The following is a 27,721-nucleotide window of genomic DNA, read 5'->3' as shown; positions in this document are numbered from 1 at the left end:
ACCCGCACGTTCTTGCGGTCCCGCCTTACAGTAGTGTTTCAACTGACTCTATCAGAATACCATGCCAGTCGGACTTATAGTATTATTATTATTATATTATCATACTTGGAAACCGTTTTATAAAAGCAATATAGCACTCGAGCTGCGTGGTGTTGTGGCATATATCCCGCTGCTCAACAGCTGAACAGCGGGATATATTTGCCACAACACACTGGCTCTCATGCTATATTGCTTAAATATACAGTACGGTATATACAGTACCCTATACAGTATGTATGTATATACAGTACGGTATATACAGTACCCTATACAGTATGCTGCTAGGTGTCATTAGCAACAATCAGCTCTGGTCCCTTGGCATGACGAGTACGGGGAACTGCTTCAGCATGATTTGAATGTGAAAGGACACAGGCAGGTAAAAAGATGCCAGTTAGACAGAAAGAAAGTCATGAAAATCACCTCTCCTATATGCATGGGAGGTGACGTCTCCTAATGATAGACTGCCACAACATAATACTGTGTCTCTGCATGCTGATCTTTGATTAACAATGCTTGACGTGTTCGAGGACAAAGAACGTCACGCTTTTTTAAGTGCAAGAGCAAGAGCACTCTGTTTGAAACAATCGTACCGGCACAATCTATCATCAGGAGTTGCTGTCCCCAATGCCTGTGGGACATGTCATCTAGTGTAGCTGATTTTCTTTTTCTATTTTCGGTGAGCACCGCATTCCAGAAGAGGCCTTGATACTGGTAGCCTCAGCACATCATCAGGCATACATTATAGTCAAATCAGCCTGACGGAGACAGAAATCACACGTCAGAGTCACCTTCCTCAAGGCAAGTCTGCTCATCTCTCTGCTGCTTAGGGAGGAGCAAGAAGAAGGACAAGTGCAAGAACACCCAGATGTACCCTCTGAGTGAGACGCAGTACTGCCCCTGTGACAAGTACAACGCCCAGCCGGTGGGCAACTGGTCCGACTGCATCCTGCCCGAGGGCGCCCGCGTGGAGAGCATCCTAGGAATGAAGGTCCAGGGAGACGTCAAGGAGTGTGGCCAGGGCTACCGCTACCAGGCCATGGTGTGCTACGACCAGGACAACAGACTGGTGGAGACGTTGCGCTGCAACAGCCACGGTCAGTTCATTATGTGACTCTGTGTGTGTGTGTGTGTGTGTGTGTGTGTGTGTGTGAGAGAGAGAGAGAGAGAGAGAGAGTGTGTGTGTGTGTGTGTGTGTGTGTGTGTGTGTGTGTGTGTGTGTGTGTGTGTGTGTGTGTGTGTGTGTGTGTTGTGTGTGTGTGTGTGTGTGTGTGTGTGAGAGAGTGTGTGTGTGTGTGTGTGTGTGTGTGTGTGTGTGTGTGTGTGTGTGTGTGTGTGTGTGTGTGTGAGAGAGAGAGAGAGAGAGAGAGAGTGTGTGTGTGTGTGTGTGTGTGTGTGTGTGTGTGTGTGTGTGCGTGTGCGTGTGCGTGTGTGGGTGGGTGGGCGTGGCCTTAATCCCCTTCAGCCTGTCAGATTTAATCGCATCGTGCATTGCTCTGTTAAGTTTGACCTCCAACCCAGAATGGGTAAACTGCACTAGAGCACAGAGATAGCAGCCATGTGGTGCTGTGTGGAGTAAATAGGATGCATCTTTAGCTGCGACCATCAGCTCTATACTGTAGGTCTCTCTGTCTCCATCAGCTCTATACTGTAGGTCTCTCTGTCTCCATCAGCTCTATACTGTAGGTCTCTCTGTCTCCATCAGCTCTATACTGTAGGTATCTCTGTCTCCATCAGCTCTATACTGTAGGTATCTCTGTCTCCATCAGCTCTATACTGTAGGTCTCTCTGTCTCCATCAGCTCTATACTGTAGGTCTCTCTGTCTCCATCAGCTCTATACTGTAGGTCTCTCTGTCTCCATCAGCTCTATACTGTAGGTCTCTCTGTCTCCATCAGCTCTATACTGTAGGTCTCTCTGTCTCCATCAGCTCTATACTGTAGGTCTCTCTGTCTCCATCAGCTCTATACTGTAGGTCTCTCTGTCTCCATCAGCTCTATACTGTAGGTCTCTCTGTCTCCATCAGCTCTATACTGTAGGTCTCTCTGTCTCCATCAGCTCTATACTGTAGGTCTCTCTGTCTCCATCAGCTCTATACTGTAGGTCTCTCTGTAGGTCTCTCTGTCGGTCAGTCGGTCCACAAAAAGTTCACCACCCTTTAGCGGGCACAGTTTTCACCCTAGGAGGCTGAAATTTGGCATAGAGGTTGCCCTTGTTGTGTGTCTGTGAAGGTGTGTGTTTGTGTTCATGCCAATTGGCTAAAAGGGACACATTTCAACATGCAGGGTGGCAGAGGCAGAGTAGGGTGGGCTTACTGGGCTGCATCTGCTATCCTGCATTTTCGGAAATTCGCATATGTGGTCGCAGCTATTGTGGATCTGCGCTTGTTTCCTCTCCAGCCATGATTTCTTGGATTTAGGTGAGAGAGATAACTGCACATTGGAATTCTGCAGATACAAGAATAACTTTTTGTCCTTGTTAAATATTCATCCAGAGCCAAGGATATTGTTTGTGCACATATGAACTCCCTCTCAAGGTGTCTAGCGACTCCTTTTGAATACTGAATGCCACATATGGAGGCCTTTTCCTGGCACATTCCTGTCACAATCACAATCATCATTGTAAGCTCTTATCTTAGATCCAAAATACTTCAAGCAAAGAATCTGGGCTCAGAGACTGGTTGTGAAATTGCTGTGAAATAGAATGCGGGCAATGTTCAAATGAATCAGTGTTGTGCATATTATAAACATGGTTTGTCTCCTTGTGTGAGTCACATTCAGATATGTGTCAGTTAATCCAAACGTGGGTGTGACAAGAATGGTGTGTGCCAGCTTTTGCTTATACCCATGCGTGTATGTTTGTGCGTGTGTGTGCAACGGTGTGTACATCCAAGCATCATTGAGCTTAGAATAAAGAATGCTCCTCGAGGTGTATAGAAAAACATGAAGACATTTATGAAGCCCAGCTTTAGCCCCCCTCTTCCCTCTGATTCAATCTCTCTGCCCCATTCTCTCTGTCGCTCCCCTCTCCACATGTCTGACATTCTCTCTGTCGCTCCCCTCTCCATGTCTGCCATTCTCTCTGTCGCTCCCCTCTCCATGGCCCCGTTCCAATACCCATACTTCCATACTATTTAGTAGGCAAAAAAAGAATTTGTATGTCCCAATACATAGTATGTCAGATGCAGTATGCCAAGAGTACCAGGATGTTGTACTACATCAGCTCCTATTTCGGAGTATGCATTGATGCATGCTGCGCCAGCCAAACCTCCCCACAATCCTTTGCGCAGCGGAAGTTCTTCTTCTTCTAATGTTTTATGGCGGTTGGCAAACAACTTTTTGTGCATTACCGCCACCTACTGGAGTTACGTCGCACTGACTGAGCTGCGTGTATAATCCACGCCCACCTCCATGACGCCGTGAACAGTCAATAACTATGATAAAAACACTGACAGAAATATGCACGTTATTATACTGTTAAGAATGAGACTGCATGTAAGTATCATCACATCAGTTTATTAGAAACAACAACATACATTACAATATAACAGCAATTTGTTTATTTGATTGTCTGTTCCAATTTTGTAAATGCTTAGTCTGAATTTTTTGTATAATGTACTGTTTGTTATTGCCAGACTTTGTTTATTGAATTAAAAAAAAAAAAAAAAATCAAATCAAATGTGGCGCTGCGGAAGTGAGCAAGAGGTCGGAGTTCAGGAAGCTCACGTGACGACAGATGTAGTGTGTCCCAATAGTATGCATTTTGCATGCATGCTACACACTACAATCAGTAGCGGAGCCAGAGGGGGGGCAAGGGGGCGGTCGCCCCAGGGCCCAATTTTTTTTTTTTTTTTTTTTTTTGCAGGCCAGGCCACCTGGCTGGCAACCTGTGTTTTTATTTTTCTTCTTCAGAACAAGCTTGTCTGTAAAGTGGCTTCACTGTAGTCTTTCTTGGACATAATATTACTTGGCTCAGTGAGTGACAAATTGTGTTTTCGGATATAGGGGCTATCAGCTATTTTACAGTTGTGACTTAAAATGACTTTATATAATAAAGTCAGTGGTGTGAGTCTGAGAGGAATTCAATCAATAGACAATAACATTGGTGTGTTTAAAATGAGATATTCCACTAAATATGGCTAAAACCGATTCAAACATGCAAAAAAGGCACATTTTTCTTCGCGGCCTGGCAGGCCCGGTTCTACGGGGGTGCAAAAGCATGCATTGCACCCTTATTTGTCTGCATGCTCAGTTGAAAAGTAAAAAAATGTATAAATGCTACAGCTGCACACTTACTGTTTAAACTTGAATTATAGTTGTTGTTTTTCTTTGTTCTTTGATGTGATTTTATGGCTTTTTGGCACCTATATGTAACCTTTTAAGGTTGAGATAATTGTATTATCATTATATGGTCCAAATATTTCAGTAAAGCACTTGAAACACTTGAAATATTCTTGCTTGGGTGGTATCATTCTACTTGAAATGATGGTCAAATGCATTATTTTTAGTAAAATAACATGTCAAATTTTTCGGCCCGCCGGCCTTAGGCCGGCCACCCGAGTGGGCCCGGCCTTCGGCCGGGCATCTGCACCCCTTCCTATCTAGGATGCACCCCTAGTCATCTTGTTCTGGAACCGGCCCTGCGGCCTGGCCTGGCCTTCAAAAAAAAAAATTTTTTTTTTTTTTTTTTTTTTTTTGATGGGGCCCCCCTAAGAGCTTCGCCCCCTCTGGGCTGATAGGGTCGCTCCGCCCCTGACTACAATCCATACTTTGTGAGGGCAGCGGCAGTACATACTACAAGAAAGAAGTACAAGTATGGGTATTGGAACGCAGCCCATGTCTGCCATTCTCTCTGTCGCTCCCCTCTCCATGTCTGCCATTCTCTCTGTCGCTCCCCTCTCCATGTCTGCCATTCTCTCCATCTCAGCCATCAGCACTATTGATCTTGATAGCAGAAGAGACATGCTGGTCCTGACACCATGCCCTGGGCGAAGATGGCGACAGGGCAAACCCTGCCACCGTTATCTCAGCCTTCCACAGACATCAATGGAAAAGGGGGATTATCATTAACGTCGATCCTCGCCTCGACGTCGCTCACTTTTCAGATCGTCTTGTGGGATCTAGTTCTGTTTGAAGTACTCAGTCATAACCCAAATAACACATTTCCTGATTATATTCAGTGAATCCCCAGCAATAAATGTAGTGAGCCACAGGAAGATCATACCAGTGCCAATCAAGTCCCATTCAAGACCGAGACTTTGAGCAGGCTGAGACTGAGGCAGAGGGGAGTGGAGTCTACACTAAGACCGGGAAAGTTCATCTCAAGATGTGAGGACTGTAAATTGACATCATTTCAGCAAATCATTGGTTTTGGGGAGTTTTAGATCCAGTCTCACTAAAAAAGAAACAAAATAATCTGTTGATGTAGTGGGGTGATAACGATGGGACTCCATTTATGTACTCAACTGGTCTTGAAAATAAAATTCAAAGTCCTCATTTTTAGTTCAGCCAAGACTGAATAAAAATTAGGTTAATTCTGAGAGGAATCCACCTTTTAAAATGTGATCAGAAGACCAAGGCCAGTCTCAACTGAGACATTAAAATGAGCTACTAACATGTTGGCAAATATAAATTGCACTAAAAGTCAATTTGTAACCATGGAAAATCATTGAACTAAGTACCCTGCTGTTTACTTTAAATATATTATTATTTATTATTTGTCCATTTATGTTATGTTATGTTATGTTATGTTATGTTATGTTATGTTATGTTATGTTATGTTATGTTATGTTCAGTGTTGGGCAGTAACGCGTTACTGTAATTAGTTACTTTTTTAGTAACTAAGTAATATAAGGCGTTACAATTTCCAAAACAGTAATTAGATTACAGTTACTAATCCAAGTAACGCATGCGTTACTGCGTTACATGATTGCCTGCCAGAATGCAGTGTTTTCTATGTAAAAGAAAACATTTTATCCTCACGGACTCAGGCGCACACATATACGTCATAGTGTGTGTGCGCGATACAGCGTCAGAGCGTGCACGCTGGCTTTCAAAACAAACCGAGTCAGAAGAAGGAGACGAGCAAGAGAAACCTGGCTACCTCGAGAGAGAATATGCGGGGATGGAGGCTAAATTGAAGGCGACGCTGGGTGAGGTAGACTTGGGTGTGTTCACTGGATTAACAGATACACTTTGGGTAAGTCAGTGTTGTACACTTTGTTACTTCCTAACCTTCTCGTCAAAGCCTTTCTCACCGTAGTCAGACGGGCCGGCCCAGGGAATGTTGACAGATCATCACTTTTCTTTCAGCAAGGAAGCTTGAAACGTTTGCATTGAGGCTGTTGTATTACCACTCCGAGTTTCCGACAGTAACAGCATCTTTCACTCACGTTATCTGTGTGACTGTCTGACTTTCATTTCGTGTGAAGCTAGCCAGTCTTAACACACCACTTCCTGTTCTTTCTAACCGAATTTCAAAGTAAAATGCCTTTGGCTTTTTGTTTAACATAGCCTATATAATACCAAAGCGAAAATAATTAATACAGTGACATGCTAGACGGTATTTGGGGTAAAAATAAAAATAAAAGTAACTAGTAACGTAACTAGTAACGTACCTAGTTACTTTTTGAAAAAGTAATCAGTAAAGTAACTTTTATTACTTTTTTAAGGAGTAATCAGTAATCAGTAACTAATTACTTTTCCAGAGTAACTTGCCCAACACTGGTTATGTTATGTTATGTTATGTTATGTTATGTTATGTTATGTTATGTTATGTTAACATGACCAGTGACCCGTAATGCCTTGACCTTTAGGATGACTTAATATTCCAGGATGGCTCTGAGGCTCTGCCTCGTGTGAGGGGGGTGTGGGCGGTCAGAGGTAAAGCTTCAGGTGTGAGGGGGGTGTGGGCGGTCAGAGGTAAAGCTTCAGTGTGAGGGGGGTGTGGGCGGTCAGAGGTAAAGCTTCAGGTGTGAGGGGGGTGTGGGCGGTCAGAGGTAAAGCTTCAGGTGTGAGGGGGGTGTGGGCGGTGAGAGGTAAAGCTTCAGGTGTGAGGGGGGTGTGGGCGGTCAGAGGTAAAGCTTCAGGTGTGAGGGGGGTGTGGGCGGTCAGAGGTAAAGCTTCAGGTGTGAGGGGGGTGTGGGCGGTGAGAGGTAAAGCTTCAGGTGTGAGGGGGGTGTGGGCGGTCAGAGGTAAAGCTTCAGGTGTGAGGGGGGTGTGGGCGGTCAGAGGTAAAGCTTCAGGTGTGAGGGGGGTGTGGGCGGTGAGAGGTAAAGCTTCAGGTGTGAGGGGGGTGTGGGCGGTCAGAGGTAAAGCTTCAGGGAAAATCTCTTGCTGAGGACCTGTGAACTTGAGCAGTGCAGTGAACGGGTTTGATGGTGCAGTGAATGGGTTTGGTGGTGCAGTGAACGGGTTTGATGGTGCAGTGATGTTGCTCTGTCTGACCATCTCTGTATTTTTCTTGAACTCAAGATCACCCCTATCGCTCTTACTCGGTCAAAAACCATCAAAAAGCGTCACATCAACGAGAGCACTAGCACACGGTTCATGGAGGCTTTCTCGCTGGCCCCTTCCCTCTCCTCAGCCTCTGTCAATGATCTCCTAGATAACTTCAATTCTAAAACCCTAAAGGCTATTGATGCTGTAGCGCCCATTAGATCTAAACTAATCTCCGGTAAGAAAAAAGCACCATGGAGAAACGCTCCCTCTGTAAATAACAAAAAAAGAGATTGTAGGAAAGCCAAGCGCAAATGGCGGAAAACTAAACTTCACATCGATTATGACATCTATAAAAATAGTCTTCACTCCTACAACCAGGAACTAAAAAATTCCAGAAAATTCTTCTTCTCCGACATTATCAGCAAAAACACCAATGACGCTCGCACTCTGTTTGCCACTGTTGACAGGCTGACAAACCCCCCCCCACAAATTGCCCCTGATCTTCTATCCAATGTCAAATGCAATGAATTTGCGACCTTCTTTAGGGATAAAATTATAAACATCAGACTAACTATTTCCACATCAAGAACAAATGTGGCTCCGCCGCACCCACAGAAAAGGTGCTCAATTAACATGACTCAGTTCAATGTCATTGACCACAAGAAACTAGAAGAAACGATACGAGGCCTTAAATCCTCATCGTGTTGCCTAGACACCCTGCCAACAAGCTTTCTAAAAAATGTCTACAGTTGCCTGGCGACCGACATACTGAAGATAATTAATACCTCTCTTCTTACAGGCATTTTTCCAAAATCTCTAAAAACTGCAGTTGTTAAGCCCCTGCTAAAGAAGCGTAGCCTCGACCCCTCTATAATCAGCAACTACAGACCAATATCAAATCTTCCCTTTATTAGCAAAATACTCGAAAAAACTGTCTACCAACAACTCAATACCTTTCTATCCTCCAATGACCTCCTAGATCCCTTCCAATCAGGCTTCCGACCCCATCATAGCACCGAAACTGCGCTTATCAGAGTTATAAATGACATCCGAATGAACACTGATTCAGGTAAAATCTCAATCTTAGTGTTACTAGACCTCAGCGCTGCCTTTGATACGGTTGACCACGAAATTCTACTGGACAGACTGGAAAACTGGGTCGGGCTTTCCGGCACGGTCCTAGAGTGGTTCAGATCTTATCTGCAAGACAGGAACTACTTTGTCTCCATTGGCAACTACACATCTGACCAAACCAAAATGACATGTGGGGTACCCCAAGGATCAATTTTAGGTCCTGTCCTATTTAACCTTTATATGCTCTCTCTAGGCCTAATTATGCAAAAAAAACAAAATAGCTTACCATAGCTATGCAGATGACACCCAACTTTACATAGCCCTCTCATCGGATGACTTTGCCCCCATAGAGACACTGTGTCAGTGCCTTGCGCAAATTAATGATTGGATGTGCCAGAATTTTCTCCAACTTAATAAAGACAAAACAGAGATAATTGTCTTCGGCAAAAAAGAAGATAGGCTCAAAGTTACTGCTCACCTCGAATCCCTATCTTTGAAGCCAAAGGACCAGGTAAAAAATCTTGGCATTATTATTGACTCTGATCTAAATTTCAACTCCCACATCAAGCTTATAAGAAAATCTGCCTTCTATCATCTAAAAAATATAGCAAGGATTAGAGGCTATATGTCCAAACAAGATCTTGAAAAACTAATTCATGCTTTCATTTCTAGCAGGCTAGACTACTGCAACAGTCTTTTCAATGGTCTTCCCAAAAAAGCTATTAAACAACTACAGCTCATTCAGAATGCGGCTGCTAGAGTTCTAACAAGAACCAAGAAAGCTGAACACATTACACCAGTTCTCAAATCCCTGCATTGGCTGCCAGTAAATCTTAGAATAGACTTTAAAATTCTGCTAATAGTTTACAAATCTCTCAACGGGTCAGGCCCACACTACATCTCTGAAATGCTTCTACACTATGAACCATCCAGATCCCTGAGATCCTCAGGCACTGGTCTACTAATTGTCCCGAGGACCAAATCAAAACATGGTGAAGCCGCGTTCTCCCACTATGCCTCTCATAACTGGAACAAACTCCCTGAACACATTAGATCTGCCCCTACTCTGCCTATTTTTAAATCCAAGCTAAAGACCTTTATGTTTAATCTTGCCTTTAACTGCTACTAAACTACTGCCTCTCTCCAGCCCGGCAGAATAAACCTGTATTCGGCCTGTAATTTTTTTTTTTTTCCCCCTGTACATTTCCAACAAATGGACTGTACATGTAATAATAATACTGAAGGATGCCTTGTAACTTATTTAAAACAGAAATAATGTTTCATGCTTGTTAATTTGAGTATATATTCTGTGTTTTTTTTTAATATATGCATTGCTTTGCTGCTTGTTTTTTCAATTATTTTTTTGTAAAGCACCTTGAATTGCCTTTGTGTATGAAAAGTGCTATATAAATAAATTTGACTTGACTTGACTTGAATGGGTTTGGTGGTGCAGTGAACGGGTTTGATGGTGCAGTGAACGGGTTTGGTGGTGCAGTGAACGGGTTTGGTGATGCAGTGAACGGGTTTGGTGGTGCAGTGAACGGGTTTGGTGGTGCAGTGAACGGGTTTGGTGGTGCAGTGAACGGGTTTGATGATGCAGTGAACGGGTTTGATGGTGCAGTGAACGGGTTTGATGGTGCAGTGAACGGGTTTGATGATGCAGTGAATGGGTTTGATGATGCAGTGAACGGGTTTGATGATGCAGTGAATGGGTTTGGTGGTGCAGTGAACGGGTTTGGTGGTGCAGTGAACGGGTTTGATGATGCAGTGAATGGGTTTGGTGGTGCAGTGAACGGGTTTGATGATGCAGTGAATGGGTTTGATGATGCAGTGAATGGGTTTGGTGGTGCAGTGAACGGGTTTGGTGGTGCAGTGAACGGGTTTGATGGTGCAGTGAACGGGTTTGATGATGCAGTGAACGGGTTTGATGGTGCAGTGAACGGGTTTGATGATGCAGTGAACGGGTTTGATGGTGCAGTGAACGGGTTTGATGATGCAGTGAACGGGTTTGATGGTGCAGTGAACGGGTTTGATGATGCAGTGAATGGGTTTGATGGTGCAGTGAACGGGTTTGATGATGCAGTGAACGGGTTTGATGATGCAGTGAATGGGTTTGGTGGTGCAGTGAACGGGTTTGATGGTGCAGTGAACGGGTTTGATGATGCAGTGAATGGGTTTGGTGGTGCAGTGAATGGGTTTGGTGGTGCAGTGAACGGGTTTGGTGGTGCAGTGAACGGGTTTGATGGTGCAGTGAACGGGTTTGATGATGCAGTGAATGGGTTTGGTGGTGCAGTGAATGGGTTTGGTGGTGCAGTGAACGGGTTTGGTGGTGCAGTGAATGGGTTTGATGGTGCAGTGAACGGGTTTGATGATGCAGTGAATGGGTTTGGTGGTGCAGTGAATGGGTTTGGTGGTGCAGTGAACGGGTTTGATGGTGCAGTGAACGGGTTTGATGATGCAGTGAATGGGTTTGGTGGTGCAGTGAAGGGGTTTGATGGTGCAGTGAAGGGGTTTGATGGTGCAGTGAATGGGTTTGATGGTGCAGTGAACGGGTTTGGTGGTGCAGTGAACGGGTTTGATGGTGCAGTGAACGGGTTTGGTGGTGCAGTGAACGGGTTTGATGGTGCAGTGAATGGGTTTGGTGGTGCAGTGAACGGATTTGGTGGTGCAGTGAACGGGTTTGGTGGTGCAGTGAATGGGTTTGATGGTGCAGTGAATGGGTTTGATGGTGCAGTGAACGGGTTTGATGGTGCAGTGAATGGGTTTGATGGTGCAGTGAACGGGCTTGGTGGTGCAGTGAACGGGTTTGGTGGTGCAGTGAATGGGTTTGATGGTGCAGTGAACGGGTTTGATGGTGCAGTGAACGGGTTTGGTGGTGCAGTGAATGGGTTTGGTGGTGCAGTGAACGGATTTGGTGGTGCAGTGAACGGGTTTGGTGGTGCAGTGAACGGGTTTGGTGGTGCAGTGAATGGGTTTGGTGGTGCAGTGAACGGGTTTGATGGTGCAGTGAACGGGTTTGGTGGTAACCTTGCTTGCAAGATGGATAACCTCGCGAGATCAAAAGAGATTCTCTTGACGTAATCCATCTTGTCATGCACAGGCAGTTAAGATGATTGGCTTAGAAACCCGAACCATGGCCGGCTCGACGAGTCAGCGGCAGCCTTAGGCGGGCTTTCTGTGTGACGCACATGGTCTTTGTAGTTCTTTTCACTCGTCAACATGGCTGCCGCCACGGAAGTGACAGGCAGTCTGAATGAAATTGAATGTAACATTCCCAATTTTATGTATTAAATTCTAAAAAACGACCCTCAACATTTGGGAAGGCTAAGCCACACAACTAGTTCATTATAATCGAACGTCATGCTTCGAAGGCGACTTTACGACGATGAGGACGGTGAGGACTCAATCACTCTTACAGGCACAGGCACCTTCCTCCGGTCGCAAACGTGACGTCAGAGGCATGGCGATCTGATTGGTTGAAGTTAACACGCACCAGCGGTGATAGACAGATGGGTCATCCAATCACCTGCCAAGTAGCTTGGAAAAAGTGCCCGCCTCCGTCAGCGGGTTGGATTACTGCATTGCCAGATGGACTGGTTTAGTGAAACGTAATGTGAAGCTAACCCGTCCATCTGGCAGCGTCAGGTTAGTTTGGTGGTGCATGACAACTCATATTTGTAATAATCAGAGAAGCACACCGGGCGGCCCGTGCTGTAAAAAAAATTAGCTTATGCCGTTTTTAATGCTGCAACATGTAGGTTGTCAGCATCTGGGGCTGCTGTCAGAAAGTCCATCTGGCCTATGATGACTCAGCCTAACTTTACCCCTACTCTTAACCGACCAAGCTCTCCTGTATTATTATTTTATTTATCTTCCTCTGTTTCCAGATAGGGAATGACAGGAAATCAGAGAAAGATAACCTTTTTTCTTTCTTTTTTAATCAGAATATATTTTTTAGATTGGTCAAATCACATGTTCTCAGTCTAAACCAAGTGCCAGCAACATGCCAGGAATATGTATGTTTTTAGGTTATGGAAATGCTCTGCTGTAAATCCAGAGAAAAGTGAGGGAAACGGAGCTAACTTGTCATCAATTCAACCAGGAATATATAAGGATAGCAAATCCTGTCCAAAAGTGACAATGAGGGTGGGAAACTACCACCCACAAGCCAAATGCTGGTACATTTGGCTGTTGCTGTTAGGTTTGCCTACTCCAAAAGAAAAGTAGCAGACTGCACCCTTATATTTTGCAAAATAAATAAACTATTTGTTGGACTAGACTACCTCTGTTTTCATCAAGGTATGGGGAGAGGCGAAAACATGTTGTTGTTAGTTTATTTTGTTTATAGTCTATAAATAGTTATTTTGCATGAGGTGAGTGTGTGGTCTTCGATTTAAATATGGACCAGTGACCTGCACCTTCCTTCAGTGTGCTTTCTCAACCTCTCAGTATTTGATTAAGAATACCAGCCAATTTGGTGGGCGGCCAACCATCAAACATCCTTCAAAAGAGCATGTTAGGCAGTTAAATAGAGAAAATGGCTATTGCATTTGGGATTTAGCAGCCATAGTGACATCTGAACCAAAACAGGGCTCGACATTAAGGCTTGTCCGCTTGTCTGGGACAAGTGGATTTTTTAAGCGGTGCAGCCGTTTTCTACAAGAGATGTGTGTTTGAGCACATGATGTGTGTGGACGAGATGTGTGTGGACAAGATGTAGCCTAGGCCACCTGGCCACTCCCCCAGCTCCCTGGGTTGCACAGACAGAGTCACAGATATTTTATATTTTATTTAACCTTTATTTATACAGGGGAAAGCGCTTGAGAGCAAGCTCTCATTTTCAAGGGAGCCCTGTTAGAATGAAGACATGTACAGCAGTTGCAGGTAACAGACAGATGAAAATAGGCAAAATAGAAAAACAAGGAGGTAAAAAACAAGTCCGATCAAACAAGAGCATAGAGAGAGAGAGAGAGACAGAGAGAGAGAGAGCATCTCTCATCTCGAGGTCGATAGCGACTCAAAGCCCGTTAGACATGCACACACACACATGCATGCACCGTGGCATTCACACACGCGCGCATGCACACACACATGAATGGAGAATTCATTTCCTCATAGAGAGCCACAGGGATGACGTATTTTTGTAGGCTGAATGCGGAAGTCCCGAACTTCCTGGTTCAACACTGTTTCTGTCTATGGGATTTTTGAATGGGTTTTTGGCGCGATGCTTCAAATAAGGTCTCTGGGCAACGCAAGTTTAATCAAACGCGAACCAAGGTTCAGCGGGATAATCTTCACACGTGAGGACCACTTTCATGAGTTTTGAAGCGTAAATGCGAGCCCTAGAAGTAAAATGCTCGAGCTAAGCTAATCCAGAACTACACACTGTCGCATAGGCTTCCACGTCACGTCAGCACTCAACCTGGACTGTTGTTGATGTGTGCACTGATTACCCCGGGCTGAACGGGGCTGAACCAGGTGAGGGAAAGAGAATTTCCGTGTTCGCCCTTTGAAGTGGTGACGTTATTGACGTATATATATTCCCATCGACTCAAAAGTGTAGTCTCATTTAGCCGTTTGCTAGCTAGCCGTCCTTTTAACGGCACATAAAAGCTTCAAAACTCATAAAAGTGGTCTTCATGTGTGAAGATGATGTTACTACCATCTGGTTTGCGTTTGATTAAGCCAGCGTTGCCCAGAGAGCTTATTAGAAGCATCGCGCCAAAAACCCATTCAAAACTCCCATAGGCGAAAACTGTGTTGAACCAGGGCTGTTAGCATCGATGATTTCCGGACTCGTTACTGCGGCTCTCTATTGGCGAGACTTTGGCACGCTATGGAGAGAGCAGCTGGAAACGCGTGCGCGCACGCACACACTCATGCACACACAGTGTCAGTGTCAGAGAGGGGGGGGGGGTGGAGGGGAAGGGTCGGACCTGCAAATCTGCACCACTTACTTCAACACCTGGGTGTGATAGGACAAGTGGAAGAGAAATGTACTTGCCCCACTGGACAAGTTAAAAGTCCAGTGTTTCCCACACAGACGTTACTTGGTTGGGCCGCCCAGGTATATTAACGGCCACCCAAGTATATTTGGAGACCTATTTTAGCATTTTTTATTCAGCTTTGTGAGACTTGACGCCAAATTTAGAACTGAGTGAATTGTGAAAAGTCTGTTTGAGAAGTTACAGTAATTTACATTTTAAATGACTGGCGAGGAGGCAAATAAAGTCTTCAACTGTTTCCTACTATCAGAGAAAAACCTCATTCACAAACAAAATGAAAAAAGGAAATTATTGTAAAATAACTCATTTTTACCTGGACAAGTAACTTTTGTGCCTGGACGCATGAAAGGTAAATTTACTTTTCCGAAGGTGCCTCAAAAAGTTAATGTCAAGCCCTGCAAAAGTATAATTTCTTGCCCTGAGCTTGTGACAGGTTACGACTTAACTTGTCAAGGCAATAGGGAGCAATCCCCAAACCTGGATTTAGCCCAAACCTCTCTGAGAGCTTGGCAAGACACGTACCAAGTTATTATCAGTTGAACTACAAGTGAACTGCAAGCAGAGTTACATCAACATTTGGAACGGCAGCTGAACTGTAAGTCGCAGGGTGGTGATTATAATGACTGGACTGGAGTGCAGGGCTGGAGGTGAAGGTCAAAGGTCACGCAGAGGGCAGGCTGAACTCAGCAAGGAGCAGAGGAGGAGATGCAGATCTGAACTGAGGGCCACCACAGTGTGAGGCTGTCAGGTGTGTGTGTGTGTATGTGTGTGTGTGTATGTGTGTGTGTGTGTGTGTTTATTACATCACAGGGCAATTAGGTGTGTCAAAATGCTGTGAGTCCTTTCTCGATCAAGCTGACTTTTTATGATCCGAACATATTAGCTTTTGATTAACCTTTCTGCTCTGTTTTGAGGTGTTGGGGTGTTTTGAGGTGTTGGGGTGTTTTGAGGTGTTGGGGTGTTTTGAGGTTTGAGGTGTTTTGAGGTGTTGGGGTGTTTTGAGGTGTTGGGGTGTTTTGAAGTGTTGGGGTGTTTTGAAGTGTTGGGGTGTTTTGAGGTGTTGGGGTGTTTTGAAGTGTTGGGGTGTTTTGAAGTGTTGGGGTGTTTTGAGGTGTTGGGGTATTTTGAAGTGTTGGGGTGTTTTGAGGTGTTGGGGTGTTTTGAGATGTTGGGGTGTTTTGAAGTGTTGGGGTGTTTTGAAGTTTTGGGGTTTGAGGTGTTGACCGCCTGCCCATCAGCAGCCACCCACCCTGCTGAAGTGTGTTGAGAGCAAGACAGTAAATCCCTCTATCCTCTCTGGAGTGGGCTAACAGAAAAGAAAATGTCCCTTCAGGAATCAATCAAGTACACATTATTATTATTATTATTATTATTATTATTATTATTATTATTCAATTCAATTCAATTCAATTCAAACTTTATTTCAGACACAAGCGCAGGTCCATATAAAACAATACAAGACATAAAATACATAAAAATACATTATAAATGCAAAGTAAATATAAATACAACAAGGCATCATAAAACATAGAGGCTCTTTCTCCAATGTCGCCACAAAGGAGAATACAACCTGGTGTTGCTTAATGCAGGATTGGTTAAGGCCACAATAACCCTGTTCACAGAGGCATCTAATCGACACATGAATCTGTACATGAGATTTCTCAAAAGTGCATTTAGTGTGGGTATACCCATAGTGACAAACAGCTATCTGGCGCTATGCCAACGAGGGACTCGCAAGAGCAGTCGTAGAGCATCATTATAAGCCACATTAAGTTTTTTCATGATGCTTTTTCTGTAGCTGCCCCACAGGTGAGCAGTGACGTACAGTACGTTCTGAACAGTGACACTTTGACATCAGCTGTACACATATGGAATTTACGTATCAACATGTTTGCCTGGGCGTACAGTTTACGTCGCTGTCTCATAATATCATTATCATCAGACATATCATCAGTGATACAATGGCCAAGATATTTAATCTGGTGGCACACTGCAAGGACGTTGCCACTCAAATAAAACTGAGGAAAAATTAACTTGCGGTCTTCTTTACAACGTACAATCATAATGTTACTCTTCTTGGCATTGTAAAGGATGTCACATTCTGCCCCATAGAGAGAACATATGTTAAGCAGCTGTTGTAAGCCGGCACTATCCACCTTATTTTTGGCGGCCATTTTTGCCTGATCTAGCTGATGGGTGCTTCTTCCGGTGTGATCCTCCCAGCCTTGTTGCTGACAGCTTGACACCCGTCTGGGCGAACGGAGCAAATCACTAATCAGGTCCAGCTTGGCAAAAATCTCGTCGATAAATATCCCTTTAAGAGCGCAGTGCATTGATTCATGGGTAATCGTGGCTAATATTAGCCGCTAGTTAGTTATGTTACATGGCAGTAAAACGCCACTGAATGACCAAATTGATATAACTTTTAACCATTTCGGGCACAACCGTTTCCATACGGACCCATCAGCATTGGTTAGTTGTTTATAACGTGGTTGGCTATATTTCTAACGTTCTATCTATCTCTGCACACTGAGAATACTGGGAGGCGGGCCATAGCATCTCTGCCGATGATTTGATTCGACAGTTCTGGGCACTGGCGTTGGCGTTGGCCAATCCTGGCGTGTTCTACCCCCAAATCGATTGTCTTCTGGTGCAAAGCGAGTGGCTTCTAGGACGAACAGGCTCTCTGAGCCTCGCGCCACTAACGTTATTTTAGAGCAGCGCAGTAAATACAATATTCCTGGAACGCGAGTTTAACTTAACAGTTACATGTCCTCTGCATTCTACATAAAATTAAGATATTACGGGTTGTTTTATTTGGTATGTTACATACTTATTGGCCAAGTTATGTTCAATTCAGCCAGGGTACAAGGGACTGAGTGTAGGTGGCCATCTTTTCAAATCAAGTAGAATACATTAGGAAATGGCAAGCTGCAACAATAAGTCACGTTAAACCGGACCTTGTACGCACAATTATTTTTTACAGTGGGGCATTCAAAAATAAGGTGGATACGGCGAGACCACAACTAAATCATCCGCATACATAAGGTGATTGAAAATAAATTCACCAACAAGGCAGCCAGTATTGCACATATTTAGACGTTTGGACAAGTCATCCATATAAACATTATAAAAAAGGGGAGAAAGGATTCCCCCCTGTCTCACCCCGTTACCTACGGTAAACTGAGAAGACACAGAGTTCCCCCAAGACACCTGCATTTTCTGATGCGCATACCAGAATGCTAAAATTCTAAGGATGAGCCTTGGAACTCCACAGTTCGACAATTTATTATTATTATTATTATTATTATTATTATTATTATTATTATTATTATTATTATTATTATTATTGTTAGCAGACTGAGGCTTGTTTGTTTTTGTTTGCAGCACCAGTCGGGTATGGTTACATTTAGATAATGTACAGTAGCATCAGGTATATTAAATCAAGAAAGTAATAATAACACTCTTCCCCCTGTTTTCTCCCCAATTGTACTTGGCCAATAGAGAGCCGCAGGGATGACGTATTTTTGTAGGCAGAATGCGGAAGTCCCGAACTTCCTGGTTCTACACTGTTTCTGTCTATGGGATTTTTGAATGGGTTTTTGCCGCGATGCTTCAAATACGGTCTCTGGGCAACGCAAGATTAATCAAACGCGAAGCAGAGTTCCGTCGGATAATCTTCACACATGAGGACCACTTTCATGAGTTTTGAAGCGTAAATGCGAGCCCTAGAAGTAAAATGCTCGAGCTAAGCTAATCCAGAACTACACACTGTCGCATAGGCTTCCACGTCACGTCAGCACTCAACCTGGACTGTTGTTGATGTGTGCACTGATTACCCCGGGCTGAACGGGGCTGAACCAGGTGAGGGAAAGAGAATTTCCGTGTTCGCCCTTTGAAGTGGTGACGTTATTGACGTATATATTCCCATCGACTCAAAAGTGTAGTCTCATTTAGCCGTTTGCTAGCTAGCCGTCCTTTTAACGGCAAGTAAAAGCTTCAAAACTCGTAAAAGTGGTCCTCGTGTGTGAAGATGATATTACTAAACACTGGTTCGCGTTTGATTAAGCCAGCGTTGCCCAGAGAGATTATTAGAAGCATCGCGCCAAAAACCCATTCAAAACTCCCATAGGCGAAAACTGTGAAGAACCAGGGCTGTTAGCATCGATGATTTCAGGACTCGTTACTGCGGCTCTCTATTCCCTTTTGTGTCCGGGTTGTTGCTCCACCCCCTCTGCCGATCTGGGGAGAGTTGTAGACTTCACTAGCACATGCTTCCCCCGATACATGTCCAATTGCCAGCCGCTTCTTTTCACCTGACAGTGAGGCGTTTCACCGGCAGGAGGTAGCGTGTAGGAGGATCATGCTATTACCCCCACCCACCCCATCCCCCTCTTCACCATTTCAATAGAGTCGCAGCAATGACCTTTGTGCCCTAGCATGTGGCCTTGTGCCCTAAAAACAAACTGCGGCACTGAAGGCCGAATGGCCTTGCCCCTAAAAAGACGACATTCCACCCTGGTGTGAAGGTGAATAACTGGATCAGTGTGAAACTGAAAAGAGAAGGTTTGTGCTCACCAAGAGGTTAGAAAAGCTGAGGAAAAAATGATTCCACCAATACTTTGTCAAGGTCTGTTTGTAAGGGGCCATATTGACTAGCTAGCATGCATGGGATTTCTCTGAATCTGATTACTTAGTATCACGGGAGTATGCTTGCAAACAATGGAGTCAATTTAGCGCTACATGTTTCTCACTGAGAAGCAAAGCAATCTAAATGAGAGCACATCAGGAAAGAGGAAGTGGTTAGCCATCCAGCGAGACACTCCACTTTCTCGGCTCATTCACCTTATCGATTTTCTTAATCAAAGGCTAAATTGATTTACAGGCCTAGTACTGTTATGTAAGGCTAAAAAATTGTATTAGGTTCCCTCTACCAAACACAGTTTCTCAGAGTGAGTGAAAAACACATCTTGTTGAGAAGTTGAAGAAAGCTTGTTACGCACTGACACAAAGCCAGCGGTTCAGGAGAATAATCCCTTTCAGCATATTTGACTGAACCTTGGCCTGTGTGTGCTGGCACAACAGAGGAAAGCACAGCCCAGAGACGGGGAAAGAGCCAAATAAACAAGAGTAACCAGCAGAGTGAAGTGCTTCAAACCAGCCCCTTTTGACTATGTCATGACCCTTTGCACCAGCCAGGCAGAGGGAAAAATACATGGAAATGATCAAGCTTGCTGCCAGCCCCAACCACCGCTCCACTACATTTTTACACTTTTATATAACAGACCATGAAATTGGACCTTTGGGATAAAGGGCCTATTTTCATTCCACACTCTCGGCTGGAAATCAATAAGTGCATTTAGATTAGTTTGTGAAGTATTGGTTAATAGTTTTTAGTACTCTTACAGCAGGGCATTTTCCCCTCTGGCATTCTACACAGTTCTTGAACTTTTTTTGTTCATCCGATAAGATTGAAAGGAAAGAAAGGGGGGGGGGGGGTGACAATGTGGAAATGAGGGCAGATCTAATCCCATACTGATTAAAGAAATGCCAGATTGTTCCTGGGCCTTCTCACCAGCCGGCCCAGGCCTTTTATCTCTAGCAGTCGCTCTAAAAGACCTCGGGTTGGTGCAGAATGATTTTTTTGGAAGGTCATGGTATAATTTCTAGATGATTATTAATCAAATGTTTTAATTGGAAAAACATGCGTAACATAAACCACCCTTTCACACACATGAACACACAAAATACACTAATCAAACCAGAAAATAAACAAGAACTCAGAAGAAGGTGATTATGTTTTGCATAATTTGTGTGGTAAATGTTTTTTGCATCTGAATCCAATTATTTACAGACTCTGCTTTCTAATAATCAATTAAGTGAAGTAGGGAAAAGGGGGGGGGGGATCATAATTCGGCCTCTTAGGTCAGTGATTCCCAACGTGGGGTCCATGGACCACTCAGGGGTCCTTGAGGGGGTTCCGGGGGGGGGGGGGGGGGGCGGGGGTCCCCAGCAAATGTATGAATTGTTAATTGACAAGAAGTTACAACAATTAGAGAATGTAGAAGAGTGACTGTTTTGACCATAGCTTCACTGTTATCTCTCTGCCTACAATACACATAGTCCTGAAATTCTGGGCAAATTCTCAGATTTGAGTCTGAGACACAAAATGTCATTAAATGGGGGTCTGTGGACTAAATTAGGGGTCCTTGATATGAAAATGGTTGAGAATCACTGTCTTAGTTTAGTCGTTCTGCATGTGCTCGCCTGATAGACCTTCCTTTCTGTTTGGGGGTCACAAGCCAAATGGGTCAGGAGCCACTTGCCCTAAAGACACATTTTGGTTCTGGTGAAGCCGCTCATCTTCTGTTCTCCTTCCCTGCCACAGGCTACATTGAGGAGGCGTGCATCATCCCCTGTCCCTCAGACTGTAAGCTCAGCGAATGGTCCAACTGGTCACGCTGCAGCAAGTCCTGCGGCAGCGGCGTCAAGGTTCGCTCCAAGTGGCTCCGAGAGAAACCTTACAACAGCGGGCGACCCTGCCCCAAACTGGACCACATCAATCAGGTGCGGGACCCCAAACTGAGCAGAAACAACACTCAGAATGCACGTTGTGTTAATGGCTGAACAACAGTTAGTTCGAGATCAAAAGCAAAGCTGTTTTTCATCTCACCGTTGATTCTTTAGTGAATATGTATGAACTGCAGTGCATTTGCGCTCATTACAACTGTGATACACATTAAACATATCAGACACTGGAGAGAGAGAGAGAGAAAAGAGGGAAAAGGCGAGCAAATGAAAACTTAATGAATAACAAGCTCAAGTCTGCAAGGCTTTCCATTACCTTCCCCTCATTATTGCAGCACTGGGTTTTTGCTGAGCAGAGACAGTGCAAAAAGCAATGGATGCTATAAATGGATTCCATCCACCATGCTACTGTAATGCCCCACTGTGCACCATGCTACTGTAATGCCCCACTGTGCCCCAGCACCATGCTACTGTAATGCCCCACTGTGCCCCGGCACCATGCTACTGTAATGCCCCACTGTGCCCCAGCACCACGCTACTGTAATGCCCCACTGTGCCCCAGCACCATGCTACTGTAATGCCCCACTGTTCCCCAGCACCACGCTACTGTAATGCCCCACTGTGCCCCAGCACCATGCTACTGTAATGCCCCACTGTGCACCGGCACCATGCTACTGTAATGCCCCACTGTGCACCATGCTACTGTAATGCCCCACTGTGCACCAGCACCATGCTACTGTAATGCCCCACTGTCCACCCCGGCACCATGCTACTGTAATGCCCCACTGTGCCCCAGCACCATGCTACTGTAATGCCCCACTGTGCCCCAGCACCATGCTACTGTAATGCCCCACTGTGCCCCGGCACCATGCTACTGTAATGCCCCACTGTGCACCATGCTACTGTAATGCCCCACTGTGCACCATGCTACTGTAATGCCCCACTGTGCCCCGGCACCATGCTACTGTAATGCCCCACTGTGCACCATGCTACTGTAATGCCCCACTGTGCACCATGCTACTGTAATGCCCCACTGTCCACCCCGCACCATGCTACTGTAATGCCCCACTGTGCCCCGGCACCATGCTACTGTAATGCCCCACTGTGCCCCAGCACCATGCTACTGTAATGCCCCACTGTCCACCCCGGCACCATGCTACTGTAATGCCCCACTGTGCCCCGGCACCATGCTACTGTAATGCCCCACTGTGCCCCAGCACCATGCTACTGTAATGCCCCACTGTCCACCCCGGCACCATGCTACTGTAATGCCCCACTGTGCCCCGGCACCATGCTACTGTAATGCCCCACTGTGCCCTGGCACCATGCTACTGTAATGCCCCACTGTGCACCCCGCTTGATTCTTTCAGGTTTCTTGATTTGGAGAAATGAAATGCTTTCCAAGCCTGTGTGAATATATCAGCAGTTAAGCAGATTCAGGTTGTTTTGATCTGTGTGTGTGTGTGTGTGCTTGTGAGAGACTGAGTGTGTTCATTTGCTAAGTTCACACAGGTATTTATGCTAGAGGCCTTTCTGGTTACAGTATGTCCTCTCCCAATGTTGCATTAATCTTACTGCACTTTATGAACAGTTGGCATGTGTTCATTAATCCCGCTGTCTCCTTTTAATCCTCCCCCAACGGCCGCTGGATATGACCCACCGCTACAGGCCCAGGTAAGAGAGTCTCCTCTGCTATTTGTAATGTAGTCACAGATGTTAAATGTCATGGAGGCCAGTGGGTCACTGACATGCCAGTGGGTCACTGACATGCCAGTGGGTCACTGACATGCCAGTGGGTCACTGACATAGACAGATGGACATTGACTATATCCTCACTGTAGAGGTAAACAAGCTGCTGTGACAGATTGGCGCTTTAGTTCTACAAACATTTCTCACGGGCAGAGCTGCTCTGGAGGCAGGAATAATCTGATTGGTTGACTTAAATGTCAGTGGGCGGAGCCAAAAACAGTAGCTTTTTGGAGTGCTACCTATAGACTGTATAAAGATATGGACGTGGCCATCACGACGTTAGTCTCGCAGTAGCCAGCCGTAGATAGATATCTACGTCTGGCGCCCAACTCTTGAAAAGTGGTTAACGACCGCCCCCCTAAGACCAAAACAAAATGCGGGACACAAATTGACCAATCACAGACGACGTGACGCAACTCATGGGGCGATACATTTTGAACGATGCACCAATGCACTCAGAGAGCAAAACACGGAGATGCTGACTTGTGAGTCAGACCCTCCTTCACTGGAAGCATGCTGACGTTAGATAGAGGCGCAGTGCCACTGCTAACTATTGGTCTGTGATTGGCGAGCTGCATGATTACCGGACAGGAGACCTGTCAATCCAAAACATAGTCTGCTTTATTGTCCATTTTACTGTAAATGGGACCATAATCTACCAAATTAACATCATGCGGTTCGGGTCATTTTCCCATTGACTTCTATACAATCTGACTTCTTTTTGCTGCCATCCAGACTGTATAAACAGGCGAGTTATATAAAAATTCACCGCCCGTACAGTTGTCATGAACAGTGAAATTAGCTATCGAGACCAAAACCATTTTTGTATCAGGTTGTAAACATGTTTATTTCGGTTGTAAATTTGCACATTTTAACATTTGGGGATTGACTCGCTTTTGGAGGCAGCCTCAAGCGGCCATTTGAGGAGTTGTAGTTTTTGGTACTTCGGCATTGGCTTCATTTTTCAGATCTAAAACTCCAATCTGCTGCTGTTTCACCCTTTGTCTTGCTGCTCTGGCCGTTTTAAAATGTTTATGATACTGAGAGAAAGTTCAGTTCAAGTTCAGGTGTGTTTATTTATGAAGTCCTTCATCACATTATGCGCCTCTCAGAGGCCTGTGCACAGAATGAGTAAGCACACAGACAGGTCACCCTGCTGTCCTCAGGTGTACGAGGTGGTGCCATGTCAGAGCGACTGTAACCAGTACGTGTGGGTGGCCGAGCCCTGGAGTGTGTGGAAGGTCAGCAATGTGGACCTGAAGGAGAACTGTGGTGAGGGAGTCCAGACCAGAAAAGTCAGGTATCTATCCTGGAGACCACCCTGAGTGCCGAGTTATCTAAGGTTAATGCCTGGTTGATTGATAACATGATATGATGATATATCATGATGGTAACTCCTTGGTAAAACAGAGGCTATTCTTTTCGGGTTCCAAAATCAAGCTAGGAAAGGCCTCTGACCTTAAGATAATCTTGAATGATGTAGTAGTATCTGCTAAAGCCTCAGTCAAGTACCTGGGGTGTATTCTAGAAGGTAGCTTGGATGGTAAGAACATGGCCAACAAAGTAATAAGTAGGGTCAGGGCTTTGACCACATTTTTAGCTAGAACTGTCAAATTTCTCGACAGAGATTAAATTTTAATCTTAGCCAACGCGTTGATTTGATGTCACTTTGACTTTGCTTGCACCTCCTGGTTTGAGAGTTTAATGAAACTTCTCAAAGGCAGGCTTCAGACTGCTCAGAATAAATTGATGAGGGTAATCCTTAAAGGGGGACTAACCCCCCAGATATGTATCAGAACAGTGATTTGAAAATACCTATGGAAAAAATCAAGAAATGACATAGCTCTTGTCTATACTAAACTCTTTGGCTGTGTTCAAGTCAAGATTTTTTTTCGGAAATCGACGCCATTACAGTTTGCCTACCGCCTCAAAAATAATTTATTTGAGAGGGGCAATATCTTTATAAATATCAACAACTAGCCAACGCTGGTGGTCTGTATGGAAACAGCGTTGCTTAAAATGGTTGAAAGTTATATAAATTTGGTAATTCAGTGGCGAACTAGAAATTTAATTATTTTTTCCATGTGTGTGTGTGTGGGCGTCTGTACCTATCGATAAGAGCAAAGTGATGTGCGGCTCGTTACCGCAGCACACCGCACAATACGACAAACCCCCCGCTCTGGGGTAACACAATGCGAGATTTCTCTACGTCATTCCCTCGTCCAACTTGCCATGAAGTCCCTTTTTCATTTTAGTTTGGGGGCTTTTCATGATTCTTGTTAAAAGTTGTGCAAAGGTTTTCCTCTCAGCGCAGTTGCAGGCTGCTGCGCCTCCTCCCTCCTGCCAGACCCCGGCTGGCGAAACAGCCTCCTGCATGGGGTGCTCTGTAACCTCACGGAGCAACAAACAAACACAGAAATAGCTGGTGTGCGATTTTTCTGCTCAATACAGTCTGAGATTGGGTACAGGATTGAGGGAATCCCGCATCTGTTTGCGAAGGTGCGACTGGACAGGACGCTTTTCACAGACGGGCACAGCGTCAGTAGCTGAGTAGCCTGCTATAGTCGGAGCGAGGCGAGTGTCTCTCAGGGCACAGCTGCAGATCTCTCCTCCTCCTCAGTCAGCCCATTCAGTCTGTCTAAACTCAATACCGATATAATCTCAGTAGGAGGGATGCAGGGAAATATATGATAGTAGCCGATGTGTTTAGAGAAGCTTTGTCACGTTGTCACGTCGTAGTATAGTGTTATATTTTACATGTGCGCTAAACTTCGATGAGATTTGTTTGCGGAAATGTCAGACTGTGCTCTCTCTGCTCTCTCTGCTCTGGCCGAGAGAGCACAGAGAGCCCAGCTGCTGCTGCGCGCACCCCCGGAGCTTGGGGCTCGTGCATGAGGATGATGAGGATACAGTACGACTCTCTCCCGCCTGACTGGGCTGGAGACAGTGCTTCCAACTCGGACTGATAATATAAACATCATCATTCGAGCTTATCCAGGTAAGATATTAATAAAGTAATGACACATTCAGCGGGAAACTAACTATAATTAAGACATGTGCCAACTTCGACGACGTTTGGTTCAGTATTTTAAGAGCAAACTTATGGGGGTAAAATGGTGTCAGATCAGCTGTAAATGGACAGATTATGATTCACAAATAGATAGTACAATCTGTAAACACATAACACGATCCACAAATGTGAAACCCAACTCACAAATATATTTAAAATCCACAAACACACACACCATGATCCACAAATAGAATTCAGTCACTTGTATTTCAAAACCAGAATTTCTGTTTGTAGATTGTTTCGCATTTGTTTTCAGAGTTTTGACACTATTGTACCGCTGTTTTATGGTGTAATTTTCTACAAATGCACTCTTCACAATTTGCAAACAAACACAGTCTAACTTGTATTTTCAAACCACTGTTTCCAGACACACATACAAATCATGTGCAATGCACAGTGTTCAAGTCTCAAATCTGTTTGCACATCAGTGTGTGTGTGTGGATCGCTATGCTAGGTCTTCAAGTGTTGAATTAGTGTTTGCACATCACAGCCTGTGTGTGGAATGCATTGCATTTGTCTACAAATCGTTTTGACATTCTTGTTGCGCAGATAAAATCCACAAATGTAATCAGCCAATGAGGGGGATCGCTTGCAATGGGATGTCCCGCCTCCTCGATAACCCCTCCAAAATAAAAGCACCGGGCGTGTGCCTGTCTGTCTGGCCGGCCGGCTGCTCCCTCATGCAGGAGATGAAGTGGAGAGAAACATGGAGAGAGGCCTGGCTCAATTAGTGGCAGCGGCAGCTGCCTCGGCAGTTTACCGACCTGCCGCGGCAGGTCAGTTGCTGCCACTGACCTGTGGGGCGCTGTTTCCCGACCTGCCGCGGCAGGTTTGTAGTTACAACATCAGATGCTTATAACTCCTAGGAAAATGGCTTAAACTGCATGGAACTTTGTGCGTGAAGACATCTCCCGACATATATACTTCGGTTTAAAATTGGTGCAATTTGGAGCCCAAAAAAAAAAAAAAAAAAGTTTTTTGGGAAGTTTTTTGGCCATATCTCGGGAACGGAAGCAGCTACAGACACGGGACTGACGCCGTTGGAAAGCTCGTCGAATTTTACATCTAGTAGAAGGTGCGTTGAAGTTACGAAATCAACGATGGGGGCGCTGAGCAATGTACCCTTTTTTACATGAAATAGTTACAACATCAGATGCTTATAACTCCTAGGAAAATGGCTTAAACTGCATGAAACTTTGTGCGTGAAGACATCTCCCGACATATATACTTCGGTTTAAAATTGGTGCAATTTGGAGCAAAAAAAAAAAAAAAAAAACTGCCGAGGCAGCTGCCGCTGCCACTAATTGAGCCAGGCCTCTCTCCATGTTTCTCTCCACTTCATCTCCTGCATGAGGGAGCGGCCGGCCGGCCAGACAGACAGGCACAAGCCCGGTGCTTTTATTTTGGAGGGGTTATCGAGGAGGCGGGACATCCCATTGCAAGCGATCCCCCTCATTGGCTGATTACATTTGTGGATTTTATCTGCGCAACAAGAGTGTCAAAACGATTTGTAGACACATGCAATGCATTCCACACACAGGCTGTGATGTGCAAACACTAATTCAACACTTGAAGACCTAGCATAGCGATCCACACACACACACACTGATGTGCAAACAGATTTGAGACTTGAACACTGTGCATTGGACATGATTTGTATGTGTGTCTGGAAACAGTGGTTTGAAAATACAAGTTAGACTGTGTTTGTTTGCAAATTGTGAAGAGTGCATTTGTAGAAAATTACACCATAAAACAGCGGTACAATAGTGTCAAAACTCTGAAAACAAATGCGAAACAATCTACAAACAGAAATTCTGGTTT

The 27,721-nt window shown here is 44.9% G+C and overlaps 1 protein-coding gene across 1 annotated transcript in view; it reads left to right on the top strand.

Moving 5' to 3' along the window:
• thsd7ab (thrombospondin, type I, domain containing 7Ab) overlaps window positions 1–27,721 on the top strand; it is a gene marked incomplete at both ends in the record, with an annotated part of 285,247 nt that overhangs the window by 204,729 nt on the left and 52,797 nt on the right. Inside the window, 3 exons of the mRNA XM_083641760.1 lie at window positions 867–1,133; window positions 20,942–21,120; window positions 23,997–24,130. Coding sequence (XP_083497886.1) covers window positions 867–1,133; window positions 20,942–21,120; window positions 23,997–24,130 — 580 coding nt within the window. The remainder of the gene's footprint in view (window positions 1–866; window positions 1,134–20,941; window positions 21,121–23,996; window positions 24,131–27,721) is intronic.

The sequence above is a fragment of the Poromitra crassiceps genome (assembly GCF_964638095.1).
Source record: "Poromitra crassiceps genome assembly, chromosome: 1".
Taxonomy (NCBI): domain Eukaryota; kingdom Metazoa; phylum Chordata; class Actinopteri; order Beryciformes; family Melamphaidae; genus Poromitra; species Poromitra crassiceps.
The sequence above is the reverse complement of the archived record's forward strand: the minus strand, read 5'-3'. Positions and strand labels throughout refer to the sequence as shown.